Genomic DNA, 18,476 nt, shown 5'->3' on the forward strand with positions numbered 1-18,476 from the left:
GACCACAGACAAAATCAACCCTCTCAAGGATGAGCCCTGGCCCAGACATGAGTGGGTGGAAGGTGGGTCACACCGTCAGAACACCTGCAGTCTGTGGGGGTCCTTTCGGCTCCAGTCCTAAGGGAGGCAGCTTGCTTGTGCTCATAGCTGTGTTGTTTATATGAATACCTGATTACGACTATAACCAGTTTTTATGCTTGTATTGATTTGTAATCTGCATCTCCTCAGGGAGTCGGAGAGTCGGTCTTGTGGCTGTTAAACTTGGAATGATGCCTGTGTGGACTAAATCTGGAGAGAGACACGTAGTGACCATGCTGCAGGTAAACAGGATACAAGTTCATCACCTTATTACAGAGGAGATGACAGCACTTTTATATACGAAGAGTTTATTTGCAAAAACAGATAACTCAGATGTTAACAATTTTCAAAAATCATGTTTTTTCATTTTCTTTAGATTTAATTTAATTTTGACTTGAGTGTTGGTTATTACGTTTGAATAATAAATTGATTTAATTTTGTTTTTTCAGCTGAATAAAAAAAACTTTAAGTTTCTGTACGATATTTATTTTGGTACATCACTAATATTAAACTTCACAGTTAAGCCTTAATAAAATAAAACACACACACTACCAGTCAAAAGTTTTTAAACAGTAAGATTTTTAATGTTTCTATCTGAATATATACTACCAGTCAAATGTTTTTGAACAGCAGTAAGATTTTTAATGTTGTTTTAAAGAAGTCTCTTCTGCTCATCAAGCCGGCATTTATTTGATCCAAAGTACAGCAAAAGCAGTAATATTGTGAAATATTTTTACTATTTAAAATTAACACTTTTCTTTTTCAATATATTTTAAAATGCAATTTATTCCTGTGGTTTCAAAGCTGAGTTTTTAGCATCATTACTCCAGTCACATGATCCTTCAGAAATCATTCTAATATTCTGATTTGCTGCTCAAAAACATTTATTATTATTATAATGCTGAAAACAGCTGAGTAGAATTTTTTTTTTCAGGTTTTTTGATGAATAGAAACATGATGAATAGATGAAATATAAATCTTTTGGAGCATTATAAATGCCTTTATCATCACTTTTGACTAATTTTAAGCATCCTTGCTAAATAAAATTACTAATTTAATATTTCTCCCCCCGCCCAAAAATTATACTTACTCCAAGCTTTTAAATGGTATAGTGTATAATATTTCAAAAGCTTTTTTTTTTTTTCAGATAAATGGTCATCTTAGGATCTTTCTATTCATCGAAGAATCCTTGTTTTAAATATTGATGATAATAATACAAATAAAAAATGTTTCTTGACCAGCAAATCAGCATATTAGAATGATTTCTGAAGGATCATGTGACACTAAAGACTGGAGTAATGATGCTGAATAAATTACGTTTTAAAATAGAAATTCAAATAGAAAGCAGTTAATTTAAATAGTCAAAATATTTCACAATATTACTGCTTTTTCTGTATTTTGGGTCAAATAAATGGAGGCTTGGTGAGAAGAAGAGACTTCTTTAAAAAAAAACACAAAAATCTTACTGTTCAAAAAATTGAACAGAGTGATTTTATATTTTACATTTTAATTATTAAATTGACTATTATTGATTGAGTCACTTCATCTGCCACACAATATTAATAAAACAATATTAAAGAACAGCATTATGATTCTTTATGATTCAAATATGACATTAACACATCCAAATCTCTCTCTTAGGTGCAGGACTGTCATGTGGTGAAACATCTACCCAAAGAAGAATATGATGGGCGCACAGCAGCTCTGATTGTAGGTGGAAAAAACGTCTCTCCATTTCATGTGAGTAAGAAATGTCTTTAACGTTTTTCAGTAAGACTGCTCTTGTCCACACACTTTCTCCCCTCATAACGAACCCTGGTCTCTTCACCTTTCTGGCAGTCGTTGACCTCTCAGGATAATATACTAGAGCTTTTCTGCTTCTTTGGAGAGGGAGTATAATAAGACCTGAAGAGCTCCTGGAGAGAAATTACTGGGCTCTCAGTAGCTGTAGAGGTCACCTTTGTGTGTGTGTGTGTGTGTGCACACATGTGAAGGAAAATTAAATTGGAAAACCAGGACTTCTCATCTTCTGTACAACTTTTCTCATTGTATTCTTCTCTCGCTCCTCTGTCTCGCTTGTCTTTCTCTATTGGTGCTAGAAAAAAAAAGACTAACAGTGATGGACAGATGTGAGTTTGATAGAAAAGAGGAACAGCTGAACTGAACTCTTCTATGGAGTTTGTGATGGAAAAAAACTTTGGTCGTGTTCCTTTTTTTTTTTCTTTTGGCAGTAAGCTGGTGTGTATGTTTGTGTGTCATCTGTCTATATTTGACAGCTGCCACAAAGTGCTGCTTGAAGTATAATTGTCAATTGTCCTGACCTTCAGTCTGAGTCTTCAGTCTCTCCAGAGCCGGTCAATCAACTCCCAAAACACAGCAGAGCAGTTTGGGTTTAATGTATTCTCTTTTTCATTCTCCCTTTCTCCTTTTGTAGGATTATATAAGTTAGCAAATCACTTGAAGTAATTGAAAGTCAATCTGTCTTTCTCACAGAGGCCAGAGGGATATTTAGAGGTTTTCCGGAATGCAGGAGTTCCTCCCAAGCAGAAACTCACCACTTTTTGTGTGTCAGACAATGCCATCATCAAACCAGGTTAGTTCACCTGTCAGAACTCTTTGCTTATCGCCAGATAAAGAATTAAGTCATTTCAGGTGTAGAATTTTTTTTTTGATGTTTGTTTTGTTTTGTTTTTTGTTATTTTTTTTCCTGTTTTTATTTTTTCGTCATGTATTGTTTTTTTTGTTTGTTTGTTTTTATATTTTTGTTTTTGTTTTCTTGTTTTTTTTGTATTTTGTTTTTCTTTTTTCATGTTTTTTCTGTTTTGTAATTGTTGTTGTTGTTGTTTGTTTTGGTTTTTTACTATTTTTTTTTTTTTTTGTTTTGTATTGCTTTTCTTGTTTTTTACTATTTTGTTTTTCTTTTTTCATGTGTTTTTTGTCTGTTTTGTATTATTATTATTATTATTATTATTTATTATGGTTTGTTTTGTTTTTTCTGTTTTATATTTAATTTTTCTCATTTTTTTAACTATATTGTTTTTCTTATTTCATGTTTTTTTTTCTGTTTTTTATTATCATTATCATCATCATTATTATTATTATTATTATGGTTTGTTTAGTTTTTTCTGTTTTGTATTGCTTTTCTTATTTTTTTACTATTTTGTTTTTCTTTTTTCATGTTTTTTTTTCTGTTTTGTATTATCATCATCATTATCATCATCATCATCATCATCATTATTATTATTATTATTATTATTATTATGGTTTGTTTTGTGTTTGTTCTTGTTGTTTTTTCTGTTTTATATTTAGTTTTTCTCATTTTTTAACTATATTGTTTTTCTTCTTTCATGTTTTTTTTTTCTGTTTATTATTATTATTATTATTATTATTATTATTATTATTATTATTATGGCTTGTTTTGTTTTTTTTGTTTTGTTTTCCTTGACGTTTTTTTTCTGTTTTGTATTGTTTTTCTTGTTTTTGTTTTTTTTTTTTTTTTTCCATGTTTTTTTGCTTTGTAGTATTATTATTATTATTATTATTATTATTATTATTATTATTATTATAAATTTGTTTGTTTTGGTCTAGGCACTCCTCTCTATGCAGCTCACTTCCGTCCAGGACAATATGTGGATGTCACAGCCAAAACGTAAGTCAAATAGACACACACATAGTGTAAAAAAATTACTCTATGTAAATGGCAAAATAAATTATATTTTAAAAAAAATTATTAGTTTTGTCCATGATACATTCTTGTATCCCAGCTTGATATGCAAAGACTATAAAACTATTCATTAGCAATTTATAGATTTATTCCACTTTTACACACTGTGGCTCTTTTGGATGGTTTCATGATCTTATGAGCTGATGATTAAAACCAACAGTATGATATTGTTCTTTCCCCTCATTCTTAAATTAAATTTCAAAGTTTTGGCGCTAAACTTCACTTTCTGACATAAATGTAATGAAAGGGAGATGCATTTTTCAAATGCTGACAAAAGCTTGATTGACTGATACTTTGTTCAGCAGAAAGCTGACATCCTACTGTCTCAAAAGGGAGTGACTGATATCACTATTCCTTTTACCCCCCTTTCCTCTTCCATCTAATTTCATCTCCTCATCAAATAATGAGCGTGTGAATCTTAGTGAGTGAGTCCTTAGGGATTTTAATAATTTGTAATTTTCCCATTAGAATAATAAAATGAACAGTACTCTAAAATACCTGAAAGTGTGTGCATTTTCAACGGAATTGCAGAAATGATTGTTGTCAAACAGGTTTCTTGAATATCTTCCATTGGTCAGACAAATGGAGAGTCCCACCCCAAATTCTAACCATTGGTTGATCCAGGGTCGGGTTGCTTAAACAGCAATGATTTGATGGCGCCACAGTATTTTGGGTGAATTTACAAACGACGTACTTCTGTTTGTCTCTGCATACTAAGCTGGGATAAAGAATTTCAGCATTAAAAGAAATGACACCCATCACCTTTAATGAAGAGAGCCTTGCTTCAAAGAGCTCTTGAATCATCATAATGTCAGAGTCACGTCAGCCCTATTTCACGCCTGAGATCCTGCCAGTCTGCAACTTCATCCACATATTTCTCATGTTGTTGTACAGCCTATAATGACAAAATACTCTGTTTACATTTTTACTGCATTGAACTGTTGATCTTTATTATTGTAGAATTGGCAAAGGTTTTCAGGGAGTGATGAAGCGCTGGGGGTTCAAAGGTCAGCCAGCTTCCCATGGACAAACGAAAACACACAGGAGGCCAGGTTCTCTGGGACCGGGAGGGGTAAGCTTTTTTATTTTTGGTACTTATCCACTTTATTCTTTAACATGGACGCCTATGGACGAGACTTCCAGATCATTAGCTGCTATAAGGAGTTGAAGAAGTCTACTTCCAGAACAAAAATTTACAGATAATGTACTCAGCCCCTTGTCATCCAAGATGTTCATGTCTTTCTTTCTTCAGCCATAAAGAAATAGTTTTTTGAAGAAAACATTTCAGGATTTTTCTTCATATAATGGACTGATATGGTGCCCCGATTTTAAACTTCCAAAATGCAGTTTAAATGTGGTTTCAAATGATCCCAAATGCAGTTGTAAACGATCCCAGCCAAGGAAGTAGGGTCTTATCTAGCGAAACGATTGGTTATTTTCATTAAAAAATCTTAATATTTAAATATCTCAAATGCTCGTCTTGTCTTGCTCTCCCTGAACTCTGTGTATTGTGGTTCAAGACAGTTAGGGTATGTCGAAAAACTCGTAAAAAAATAAACATATTTTTTCCCTCAACTTCAAAAATCATTTCAAAATCATCCTACATTGCTGCAGAAGCACTGACCCAGTCTTTGCAAAGTGAACATGCAAAGAAGATCAAACACCCTTAACAAAAAAAAAGGTGAACAGCAAAACAGGACGATTTTAAAGTTGAGTGAGAACATGAACATGGAAAAAAAAAGTAATTTATTATACAATGTATTGTATTATTATACATATACAAAGTTATTATACTTTGTTTTTTTGTTTTTTTTACATTCATATAATCCTGAAAACGTAGCACTAGGCCTGTTAAATTACTTTGGGATAAGACATTATTTTCTGCAGTTGTGCCTATTTTAAATTTAAAAGCAGTTTTCCACTGTACATGATGCTTGGTGTAGTCTGAAGCACACAAAAATGATAAAAAAAATATTTTTTGTTGTAATCATTTGATATGTAGATTGACCTAATAGCGACTTATATATCACTTTCAAAATGCATGTGATCGTCAATAATCAGTATCGACAAAATTTCCATATCGGTGCATCTGTAGTTTTTTTTCCTGTTGATCTTTTCTGTTAATATTTAAGCTAGATCAGTAAAAATGGAGGCAGTTGTTCGATCCAGATTAAAAACGGTCACAGAAATGCTGGGAACTAATTGAATTTCTTCTCAGGAACACAATATGTTCCCCCCACACTCCATATTTTCAGATATTGACCACTTTCCTCTCTCAGAGGTTTCACGTCAGTCATTTCAGGTAGCTGGAACTGTCCCGTACTGTCTCTCAGGAGAGTTTAGCTTGACCTCAGCATGCCCTTTGAATGGTTGATGGATGAGTGAAGTAACTTGTCTCCTTGCTCTCAGGACCCTGCAAAAGTTTTCAAAGGAAAGAAGATGCCAGGCAGGATGGGAAACATTTACGACACCACTCATGGCTTGAAGGTACACCTACCAGAATGTACGAAATCATTTAGAAACTATTTGAATATAAATGTCCTTTTTGTTTGTTCATAAATTCAAATGCATGTTCTGCTGATATTTCTGCTCTGCATTGCAGATATTGGGTGGCATAAGCATTTTTTGTAGTGAATTTTGTGTAGTGTGACAAGCAAACAAATTAAATTCATTTATTTCACATCAAAATACACAGCAAGCACAATTTCAGAGCTCAGCTGTACCATAATATTTTGTGCTCCGGAGGCACCGACTGTAAAGTCACCTGCTGTCACACTGAGAAAAATCATTTGTGAGCATTTGCAGTTCTTTTCTCTGACAGGTATGGAGGGTGAACACCAAGTATAACATCCTCTACGTCAACGGTTCTGTCCCGGGTCACCGCAACTGTCTTGTTAAGGTAAAACGCCTCGCACATACTCAAACTCTCAAGTGTGTGAAGCCAAATGCATTTGCCCTCAGGTAGAATATCTTTTTGAAGGTGAAGAATCTGCTTTTATCTTTTCTGCGTCTGTCTTCACTTTCAGCAGTGTTTAGCTAAAAAAAGAGTTGTGTACTGTACTGTCCATGCCAGCACAAGCACTGACCTTGGCACGCGAACACACACACTCGTGCTGAGTGATGCATCTATATCAATACGCAGAGGCGTTTATGTGTCCAAAGTGCATCAGTGAATCGATCATACATGGTCAGCATTTCGTCTTGTAGAGTTTGCTTACATACACACTCAACCGAAAGTTTTGACACTCTCAGAGTATGACTTCATTCAAGAATAGGTGACTTTATAATACACAGTAGAGTGTATTCTCCAGGTGTTTATACGTAGTGCTTACGTTTGCTTGATCAGGTCAGGGACTCGATTCTGCCCACTCGGTTGGAGAACAACAAGAACCCACCGTTCCCCACGTTCTTTGCTGATGGAGACGAGGAGATCCCGGAAGACCTTTTCGATGCGGACATGTTCCAGTTTGGGGAGCCCATGCCTGAATGAGGTTGAGGTTGTGACCCCACAATTCTTGCTTACCCTGGTGAAAAATGCTGAGCATGACATGACCCTCGATCAGGGTCTTTTATCTAGTGCATTCAGCATTTCTGAGCTGAAAGACTTTTCAAGAAGTGATTTTGTCAAGTAAACACATAAACACAGGTTCAGGTACAGAGTAAACTCATATTTCTGTATAACAGCTGAATCATGTTAAGGTGTCAAATGCAGTTGTGTATTTAAACAATAAAACCTGTTTGATATAATTACTGAATTTGTTTTATTTTATTGTGTTATAGCAATAAAACACTGTACTGTTTATTTATATATATATATATATATATATATATATATATATATATGCACTAATACAGTATAAAACACTAATAATATAACAGATAATATATATTAAAAATATAAGGTCTAAAATAAATATTTTTTTGTAAATTATGAAACGTACAAAATGTGTGAGAAAGGAACAGTTCTGTAGAATGGCCCATATTCGATTCTGATTCACAAGCTTGCGATTTTATATTTGATTCAGTATTGATTATTTTGGACATTTTTGGGATTATTTGGACAAATTTTCTCATGGAAAACGACATCTCTCTACTAATGCTGTAAAATATACATGAGAGTCAGTTGATACTACATTATTTTAATACTGAACTAAAACTGCTACGGATGTACAGAATACGGATTTCGGTAAGTTGTACTCTTTCTTTTAACATAACGTCGGATATTTATTCATGTTTATTTAGTGCTGAAACTGGTATCAACGCGGAGGAGATGATCAGTTCTCGCTTCTCTTGAAGTGAGGCGCTACAGCAACCAAAAATGTGAGAAATCTGCTCTATTGATTTGAGACTGTTTTCCTGAAGCTTACCTGCAATCACCTTCTCAACGTATTGATTACTTAACATCATTATTATAAGTTTGGTTATTTTTGTGAGTGTTTATGTGGTGTCAGCATTTCTGGACTTTCTGCTTGATGGCTGTAAAGTTGCAAATACATCAAGCTGACAGCAAAACTCCGTAAGGATACCCTGATGGGACACTCTGTGCTGACCTCTGTGCATTAGAGAAGAGAGTGGGAGGAGGAGGTGGAGATGGAAGGATGAATAGATGCTGACAATGGTTGACATTTCTCCCTCTCTCTCTAAGTGAGGGGAATAAATCAAGGCATTAATGTTGCATGAGTTAAAGCTCACTGACTGATGAAGGGAGCGGGTGAGTGTGTGTGGACGGAGTGGCTACATTAGAGCCGAAAGCCCTCAAACCCTGTTTTCTACACACAGCCTTACTACACTGAAGAAAGGTCACGTAAACACTTTATATGTACGTCATCTTCTCTTCATCCTATTTGTTCATCCTATTTTCTCTTAAGAAACACCAGCATAGTAATGGATACAGCCAGTGGGCATTTTATGGAAGTACAACAAAACAAGAAATTACTCAAAGTAAGAGTTTTTTTTTTTAATGGGAGAAGTAAAAATGCTACAGTAAAAGCCTTTTAACCGTTTAGGTTAAATTACCATATATAGGGTGAAAATTAATATTTAAAGTTTTTTTTTCTAAAAATAATAAATGTTTACTAAGCACCAAATCAGCATATTTGAATGATTTGCTAATGAAAAATCAGCTTTGTAAACACATCAATAAATGTTTACAGTTATGAAATGGGAAAACAGTTGCTTTAAAGTTTCTAATGTATTTTGATAAAATAATTATTTATATAACACATGAACTTTTGCTGTTTCTGAGTATTTTAATAGTATAGTATTTTATAGTAATATTTTATGGTTAATCTTCACGGAATTATAACAATGTTTTTTTCGTTAAATTACATGTTTTGGGTCATTTTAGGTAAATTGGGCCACATCTCAAAAAGAGCCCTAGTTTACCTGAAATGACCTTTACTTTTATAAAATATAAAATGCACAATCACCAAAATGACTGTAATGTGTGAAACACAGCTAGTGCATTTGACATAGTAAATAAAAAATAGTGTAAACCTCTGCTGCCAGTTACTGTAATTTCTACAACATTTCAACCGTTTCAAAGTCATTAGCCCTGGAATGTCTGAGGGCAACAGTTGTGCTTTCTTAAAGTTAACAAGCTACGTGAGTCTCATGCATAATAACACAGCTGTCACATATTGTGTTCATGTATTATTCAGTCAGAAAACCTTCCTCTGCCGCCAGTTTGCACTACAGTTCACCATCATTTCCATGCGCACGTGCATTACTGCTACATTTTACAACCAAGTCCTAATTTCTCCTTAACTTCCCCTTTGCTCTTTTTAGTTGTCCATATCAAAATTAACAACTGTCAGCATGGATTTCTTAGATAAGATGTGAATGGTGGCCATTTAGTTGTGTCTATTTATAACATTTCATGTTTTATGAAATGTGACATGATAACACTGGTTTGCTTTTATGATGCAGTCGATGCGGATTTAACCCATACAAATCCTCACAAACCCACATACGCACGTGTCAAATGCCTGACCTAGTAATATATTTTGGGCTGTCTGCACACATACATAATGCAAAGGGTTTTTTTAATCTCAGTAGCATCGTCGCATGAGTGAACTCCCTGATGTCAGCACTGCACTAAAAACTGTCTTATCGAGCTTGAGCGCCACTCACTTGTACTCACACACACACACATGCATCCAAACACATTGTTTAGCCCCCCGACGCTGTGGGGTCTTGATTTTCTGGCTCTGCCCCCCCACCATGGCACATCTGTGGCCTCGCAAAGTGTGTGTGTCTGTGTGTCTGTGTGTGTGTGTGGACCCCAGTGAGAGTGTAATGCCAAACGCCTTGCCAATCTCCCAATCTAATCCTCTGAACACACACACATCCTGTCCCTCCAGATTTCCGCCCCCAGATCGCTCTTGATCACTCCACCAAACCTCACAGCGGTCACACCCCCTCCTGTAACCACACCTGCTCAGCACAGCACCCCTCCTCTACAACCACACACACACCTCTACCAGATGTGGATGGACACGCCGTACAAGCCAAAGAGAGGCACTTGTGCCCGTGTGTGTGTCAGTGGACAGAATAGAAACCACTGAGGAGCTCATCAACAGTGAGTCTCATTTAATGATGGCACATTAAAAAGGGATAGTTCATCCAAAATGAAAATTCTGTCATCATTTACTCACCCTTATGTTCTTCCAAACCTGTATGACTCACTTTCCTCTGAGGAAGAAATTTTGAACTGTTCATCATATTTCATCAAGCCATTTCCAACAGTTTTTGTTTAAATAATAGAAAGCCATTGGGTCCAGAACAACATTAGACCTCAACTACTTTCATTGTATGAAACAATAACAAACTTTTTTTTATTTGATAAAGAAAGTTATTCAGTTTTGGTGGGTAAATGATACAAATACTCAGTTTTGAGAGAATTATCCTTATAAAAACCATACATCTCCCTGTTACACTACAAATACCTTACAAATGTTTGGGTTAAAGTATACGTAAACACATTAGAAATGTATTGCTGAAAACGCATTACAAAGACTGTGAATTATGTTTTCCTGAATTGTTACTACAGCCTACAGTTTGCTAGCTAGCTATGTCTTTGTCAGGCAAATGCATATTACCTGGCTGCGATAATTTACAAAATAGCTCGGCCTCCTTATTTATATGTATTTGTTAGTTTTTCCCGCGAGTGGGCGTGGTTTCAGCGCCGACAGCGGACACGCCCCCCAGCGTTTGAGAGCGGAGAATAATGCGTATTTTTTCAAGAATGATTACTTATTTTATTTACTTGGCGTTTTTTTCTATCATTCATCATTTGGCTGGGTGGTTAATAACACATTTTTCTGTGGTGTGACAAATATTTGCATGCTTGTTTAGAATCACCTGTCGCATGTGCTCAGTTTTCCTTTAGGCTTTATAGGATTTTAGGTAAATTTGGACAGGTCCCTTTTCTAAACGATCCCGTTGTAGCTTCCCAAAGGGTAGCGTTTTTTTTTTTTTGTTGTTTGTTTGTTTGTTTGTTTTTTGTTTGTTTGTTTGTTTGTTTTGTTTTGTTTTGTTTGTTAATGATTGACCTAAAATGTCTAGGACTAGTTAGCAAAAGTAGTTTTTTTACATCTTCTCAATCATTTAGCAAACAGTAAGGTTATCAGCAGTGGTTCTAGAGGTGAAGTTGTCCAGAATGAGAAGTTCTATCATATGATATGATAATTATGTGTATGTTCGAAAAACCATGCAATGTACAATCATTTACAATCAATATCACCCACCAATTTCTTTCAAATTTCTTACAAACCTTTGGGACTCTGAGTCAAACAGGCCCACCAAGTTTCGTTCCGATCGGCCTCTATTAACCTTGTCTAATAGGTGTTAAAATTTCATCGGTCAAGGGCGGCCATGTTTTTTTTTTTTTTTTTTTTTTTTTTTTTTTGAGATACGCAAATGTCCTTACAGACACTTGTGGCTTTGGACCACGACTGTGCAAAGCGATTTTCATGTTGATAGGACAAATGGTTGCATAGTTATAGCCATTTTTATGTGTTTTTTTTCATGTGGCCAAGCTCTGTGATTTTTGTCCTGTGGCCTCAGATTGAGCTCTTATGTAGGTGTTCTAAGTTTGGTGAAGATACCTCATTCTGCTCAGGAGTTATAAGCATTTTACTATAGGCAACCTTTGAGACAGTGAGTCAAAAGTTCTATTTCTTTTTTTCTTTTTTGATAATTATTGACATTCACTCTCCAGAGAATCTTTCTGCAATGGTCTGGTTCCAACTGGGCGGAAAACTTAGGACTAGTTTGCAAAAGTAGGTTTTTCAAAAAAATCAAAAATACCCGAAAATTTCGCTGGGCTCACGATCGAATTAGATGTGTGCGTTTTGTCCAGGGTGAGCCAAGGATTCCAACGACATAAGACACTTGAGCCTGCAACTGACAGTTTAGCCACGGGTTTCACAGACAAGGCTTAAAGGAACACACCACTTTTTTTTTTAAATAGGCTCATTTTCCAAGTCCCCTAGAGTTAAACAGTTGAGTTTAACCATTTTAGAATCCATTCAGCTGATCTCTGGCGGTCTGGTGGTAGCACTTTTAGCATAGCTTAGCATAGATCATTGAATCCAATTGAATCAATGAGCCAAAGAGTTTCTATATTTTTCCTATGTAAAATGTCAGTCTGAGTGGTTTCACCTGAAAGAAACTGACTGATCTTAAAATACATCAGTGCGTTTGTTGTGTCTCAAGATGCACACCAGTAATGCTTTTTCTAAGGCATGTTTATAAAAATTACTTAAAGGGTTAGTTCACCCAGAAATGAAAATTCTGACATTAATTACTCACCATCATGTCTTTCCAAAACGGTAAGACTGTAAGTTCATCGGTCAAAGCGAAACACAAATTAAGATATTTTTGATGAAATCCAAGAGATTTATTGAAATAGAAAACAGCTATTTTAAATTGTAAAAGTATTTCACAATAATACTATTTCTTACTGTATTTTTAGATTAATAAATGCAGCCTTTTTGAAAATATAAAACTTATTTCAAAACAAAAAAATTTGTACTGGCCCGAACGGTTGGTCTTAACTTAAACACTAATTCTAGCCTATTTAACAATACTTTACTGAAAATATATTCTCATGATCGTGGTCAGAAGATTTATGCTTAATAGTTCACCAAAAAATGAATATTCTGTCATTAATTACTCACCCTCATGTTGTTCCAAACTTGTTAGACCTTCGACACTGATGTCACATGGACTATTTTACTAATGTCCTTATTACCTTTCTGGGCCTTGAAGGTGTCAGTTGCATTTCTGTCTGTGCAGGGTCAGAAAACTCTCAGATTTCATGAAAAATATATCAAAAAAATATATATATATATGACATGAGGGTGAGTAATTAATGACAGACTTTTCACTTTTCGGTGAACTATCCCTTTAAATGCTTGAAATTATTTTTAAGATGAGTTGGAGTAGACAATGAAGTAAAAGCAGCCAGCAAGTGTCCATTTGAGTTGTATTTCTTATTATTAAAATACATTTTCACTTGTTTATCTCAAATTTTTCTTGTGACCTCCTGGTGGTCCCTGGATGTAATTAAAACAAATTAATTCAGTCATATTAAATGATTTATTTAAATAAAATCCAGCAAATGTAGTACTTCACAGGCCATCTTTTGTCCGAAAACCTCTTTCAACTCATCTGATGTATGTTGATTGTGTGAAGAAAGTGACCTTTGAAAGCAGCTTCTCTAGAGCTGACCTTGTTGTGGGCGAGTGTGAGTGGTTCCTCAGAAGTGTCTTGGCACCATGCTGTCACGCACACACACAAAAACACACACACATTCAGAATACTACCATATAACTCAGTAACTTATCATTCTAAATTATTATAAACTACAATTTGAATAGCAAACCAAAATCCACATATGATTAAATAACAGCCTGTGTGAATGACAGAGGGAAAGAAAGGTCTAGAAGTCCTGTGGCCTGCGCTCTGTGTTACCCAGCATGCACTTCTCGCTGCTTAGGCACATTAGCATCTATTAATATTAAAAAATGTGTTTTCCCTGACAAACCAGCACACATTACAATCATCCAATCGTCACGAGCGCAGAATGCCACACCAGCATTCCGGAGATCTTTTGATCTTTTCCCTCTATCATTATTGCCATGACAACACTCATGACATCAGGCTGTCCGTTATCCTCTTCTGTAGCTGTTAAACACACACTCAAACTTTCTTGCCTTGTTAACCCATTCAAATTTTTCTTTTCCTCTGTCTCTTTTTTTTTTTTTAATTTATAATCTATTCAAGCCACTCTAATTCTACGAACTCTGATTCAGTTCAGTAAACTCCAATTAAAGTCTCCAAGTCTTGAGTCCATGAGAGACCAGGTGTCACCATGGTTACAGTAGAGAGACTGCTGGCTGTCAGTCATTGGTTAGTCAGAGGCAGGACCCAGCTGGGCTTATGAGTGATGAGATATAAAATATTAACATCTTATTAATTATTGGCAAATGATTTCAACTCATTAAAATAGATACACTTTTTTGGACGGTCACCACAGAGAATCCACTAAGCATCGGAATATTTTACGTCGAATATCCCTTGATATTTCTGCCGGCGAAGTGATCTTTTTGCTCATGTCATTTGTATTAAATGTCTAATTTTAAAAATATTGCATCATTTAAACTTTGTGTTCATAATTGTTTTGCTTTACAAATGAATGTCATTCTTCTCTTTACAAAAACTAACAAAGTAGACAAGAAACAAGATGTTATTTTAGTATTATATATGCTATTATAGTTTTTATGACTAGCTTTTTTAATACTTTATATATAAATTGTATTGTACTTTTGTGATTTTTAATAGTTTGTGTTTACTTTAAATAAATATTACTATTTATATTTAGTTTAAGTTTTATTTATTTGATTTCTACTTAGTAATTTTAGTGCTTCAACTTTAAATTACGGCTGGCAAACAATTAATCGTGATTAATCGCATACAAAATAAAAGTTTGAGTTTGCCTAATATATGTGTGTGTACTGTGTGTAATTATTATGTATATATAAATACAAGTATAAACGTATACAAATATATTTAGAAATATTTACAAGTATATGTATTTATTATAATTTTTTATAGAATTTATATTATATATAAATAAAAATATTTTGTACATAAATAACATATTTCTCTTAAATATATACATGAATGTGCTTGTATTTATATATACATAATAATTACACACAGTACACACACACACACACACATATATTAGGCAAACTCAAACTTTTATTTTGTATGCGATTAGTCGCGATTAAGCCCTAATTTAGTTGTTTTCACAACTAACTGAAATTTTTAATCTTATATTTATTTTTTACGTTTTTTACGTTAAGATTCTAAAGTATATTCTGCTCACCAAGCCTGCATTTATTTGATCCAAAGTGCAGCAAAAACAGTAAAATTTTGAAATATTTTTACTATTTAAAATAACTTTCTATTTGACTATTTTAAAATGTAATTTATTCTTGTGATTTCAAAGCTGAATATTTAACATCATCACTCCAGTCACATGAAATCATTCTAATATTGTGATTTGCTGCTCAAAAAATATTTATTATATTTAGTAGAATTTTTTCAGGTTTCTTTGATGGCTAGAAAGTTCAGAAGAACAGCATTTATCTGAATTATATTTATATTTGATCTTTCTGTTTAAAAAAACCAAAACAAATATTGTCATCATAAATGTGAAACACAAAAGAGTGCTAATGGACTTTTTGTGTCTCATAGACAAGAGATGTAAACTAGTTATCAATATTTTATGAATAGTTACACTCTAAAGTGAAAGCATCTTTGTCTAGCTTTGACTTGTTATATCTCTCTCTTTCCTTTTACTCACACACAGATGCATCTCTCTCCTCTCTGGGCAGAAGTCATTGCCTCTTTGATTAAGAGTTTATTATGTTCCCATAATTCCTGGGTAAATGTCATGGCCGCCCCATGCAGGCAGATTAGCACCCCACCCTGCAGAAGAGGGAGGAAAGGAGGCCTCACACTCAGGAAAGACTGTGGGATGTTAAACAATCAATACAGAGTGCGAGTGCTCTAGACACCTCTGGAGAAACAAGGACTTGAGGAGTGAGACATGTTGTTCTTCCAGATGCATCATGTGGGACCTTGCTACATGATTCATTTTCAGGTTTAAACATCAGTAAACGTCACAAAAAATCAGTTCCTTAATGTCATTTTTTTAAGCTTTTCTTCTTTTATAGCCTAAACGCTGACAGCCCCTATGTGGTTAAGTATATCTGCTATATAAACTGTCTGTCACACAAGCTTAAATAAATGGTACACTCACACACGTACCCACAGGTGACATTTCTCTTCTCTGAACATAAGTCTTTTAGCAGCTGGAGGGGGAAAGACACAGGACAAAAGATCTGAGTAACAAAGGCCCTGGACCAGACATGTGTATTGAAGCTATTAAAAGTGTGTGAGAGATGGCCTTTCACTGTGTACTGCCATATGTATGTGTATCTTGATCTATGGCGCTTGTGTTGTTTCATCACCATCATTATCTGCTGTCTGATCAGACAGTGTTTATCTACAGGAGAGACAAACATAATGCTCATGAGAATACATTTTAGAAACCTATAAGGGAAGGGAAGAGAACATTTTATACAGTCAACCTTTTAAATTGGACACAACATTGTTACATTTCATTACATTATATTTGTGGGAGAATACAGTTTATCAACAGCACACAACTTACACTTACACACAGACATTTTAAATGTTGTATTTATTTTGTTTTCGTTGTGAGAATGCTCTTAATTTTATAATTCGCTGCAATGGTTGAACTATAGTTCAGCCTGATCAAAACACTGACGAAAACTGATGCACTGCTGCCACCTAGTGGATACGAATCACAGTACGTGACTGGGGTAAACATGTTAATAAAGTTACACATTTCTGTGAAATAAAACATTTAACACTACATCCATTCACTGTACACTAGTTATAAGATTTTTAAAGTTTTTTTTTTTTTTAAGAATTCTCTTCTGCTCACCAAGCAAGCATTTGTTTGATACAAAGTACTGCAAAACATTACAATTTTGAAATATTTTTACTATTTAAAATAACTGTTTTCTATTTGAATATATTTTAAAATGTCATTTGTCCATCTGATTTCTGCTGAATTTTAGCATCATTACTCCAGTCACATGATCCTTCAGAAATCATTCTAATATTCTAATTTGCTGCTCAAAAACATTTATTTGTATTATCTTAAAATGTTAAAAAACATGTTAAAAACAGCTGAGTAGAATTTTTCAGTTTTTTTTTTTTTTTTTTTTTTTTTTTTTTTTGATGAATAGAAAGTTCATAAGAACAGCATTTATCTGAAATAGAATTCTTTCGTAACATTCTAAATGTTTTTATCATCACTTTAAAAAAAATAAAATAAAAAGAATAGAATGATTTCTGAAGAAATGTGACACTGAAGACTGGAGTAATGATGCTGAAAATTTAGCTTTGATCACAGGAATAAATTACATTTTAAAATACATTTAAATAAAAAGCAGTTATTTTAAAAAGGAAAAATATTTCACAATATTACTCCTTTTGCTGTATTTTGGATCATATCAATCTTACTGTTCAAAAACTTTTGACTGGTAGCGTACAAGAACGTGACAAATCAAAATTCAATTAATATCAGTAAGCATTAAAATACCATTTCTATGGCAAACTATGGTAACGTTACATCATATTTTGAAAGTGTCACCTGTTCTATTTGGTTTAAGAAATATTAAAAGATTTTAATTAAATTGAAGTAAAACATACTTTTGTTTGTGTATAAAAGTTGCTATATATAAAACGATGCAAAAGACAACAAACAATTATAACGTCATTTGTAAGTCATTTGTATTAAATGTCTGATTTTAAAAGTATTGCATCATTTAAACTTTGTGTTCATAATTGTTTTGCTTTACAAATGAATGTCATTCCTCTCTTTACAAAAACTAACAAAGTAGACAAGAAACAAGATGTTATTTTAGTATTATATATGCTATTATAGTTTTTATGACTAGCTTTTTTAATACTTTATATATAAATTGTATTAAGTTGTCAAGTACTTTTGTCATTTTTATTAGTTTGTGTTTATTTTAAATAAATATTACTATTAATATTTAGTTTAAGATTTATTTATTTTATTTCTACTTTTATTTTAGTGCTTCAGCTTTAAATTAGGGCTGGCAAATGATTAAACGTGATTAATCACATACAAAATTTTGTTTGCCTAATATATGTGTGTGTACTGTGTGTAATTATTATGTATATATAAATACAAGCACATTCATGTATATAGTAAAGAAATATTTACAAGTATTTATGTATTTGTAGTATGTATTTATTATAATTTTTACTGAATTTACATTATATATAAATAAATATATGTACATATATATCTTAAATATATACATGAATGTGCTTGCATTTATATACACATAATAATTACACAAAGTACACACACATATATTAGGCAAACTCAAACAAATTTTGAATCTTATATTTATATTTTAAGTTTATGTACAGTAAGATTTTTTGTAAGATTCTGAAGTATATTCTGCTCACCAAGCCTGCATTTATTTGATCCAAAGTGCAGCAAAAACAGTAAAATTTTGAAATAATTTTA

At 33.5% G+C, this 18,476-nt stretch overlaps 1 protein-coding gene across 1 annotated transcript; it reads left to right on the plus strand.

Annotated features, from left to right (window-relative positions):
• Positions 1 to 4: 4 nt before the first annotated feature.
• mrpl3 (mitochondrial ribosomal protein L3) lies at positions 5 to 7,552 on the plus strand (the record flags this gene model as incomplete). Its single annotated transcript, XM_051136315.1, has 9 exons — positions 5 to 62; positions 229 to 320; positions 1,720 to 1,818; positions 2,572 to 2,671; positions 3,667 to 3,727; positions 4,763 to 4,874; positions 6,212 to 6,289; positions 6,624 to 6,701; positions 7,149 to 7,552. Coding segments are annotated over 9 exons (822 nt in total), but the record flags the coding sequence as incomplete, so codon positions are not given.
• Between the last annotated feature and the right edge of the window lie 10,924 nt (positions 7,553 to 18,476).

The sequence above is a fragment of the Labeo rohita genome, chromosome 19, assembly GCF_022985175.1.
Source record: "Labeo rohita strain BAU-BD-2019 chromosome 19, IGBB_LRoh.1.0, whole genome shotgun sequence".
Classification (NCBI taxonomy): domain Eukaryota; kingdom Metazoa; phylum Chordata; class Actinopteri; order Cypriniformes; family Cyprinidae; genus Labeo; species Labeo rohita.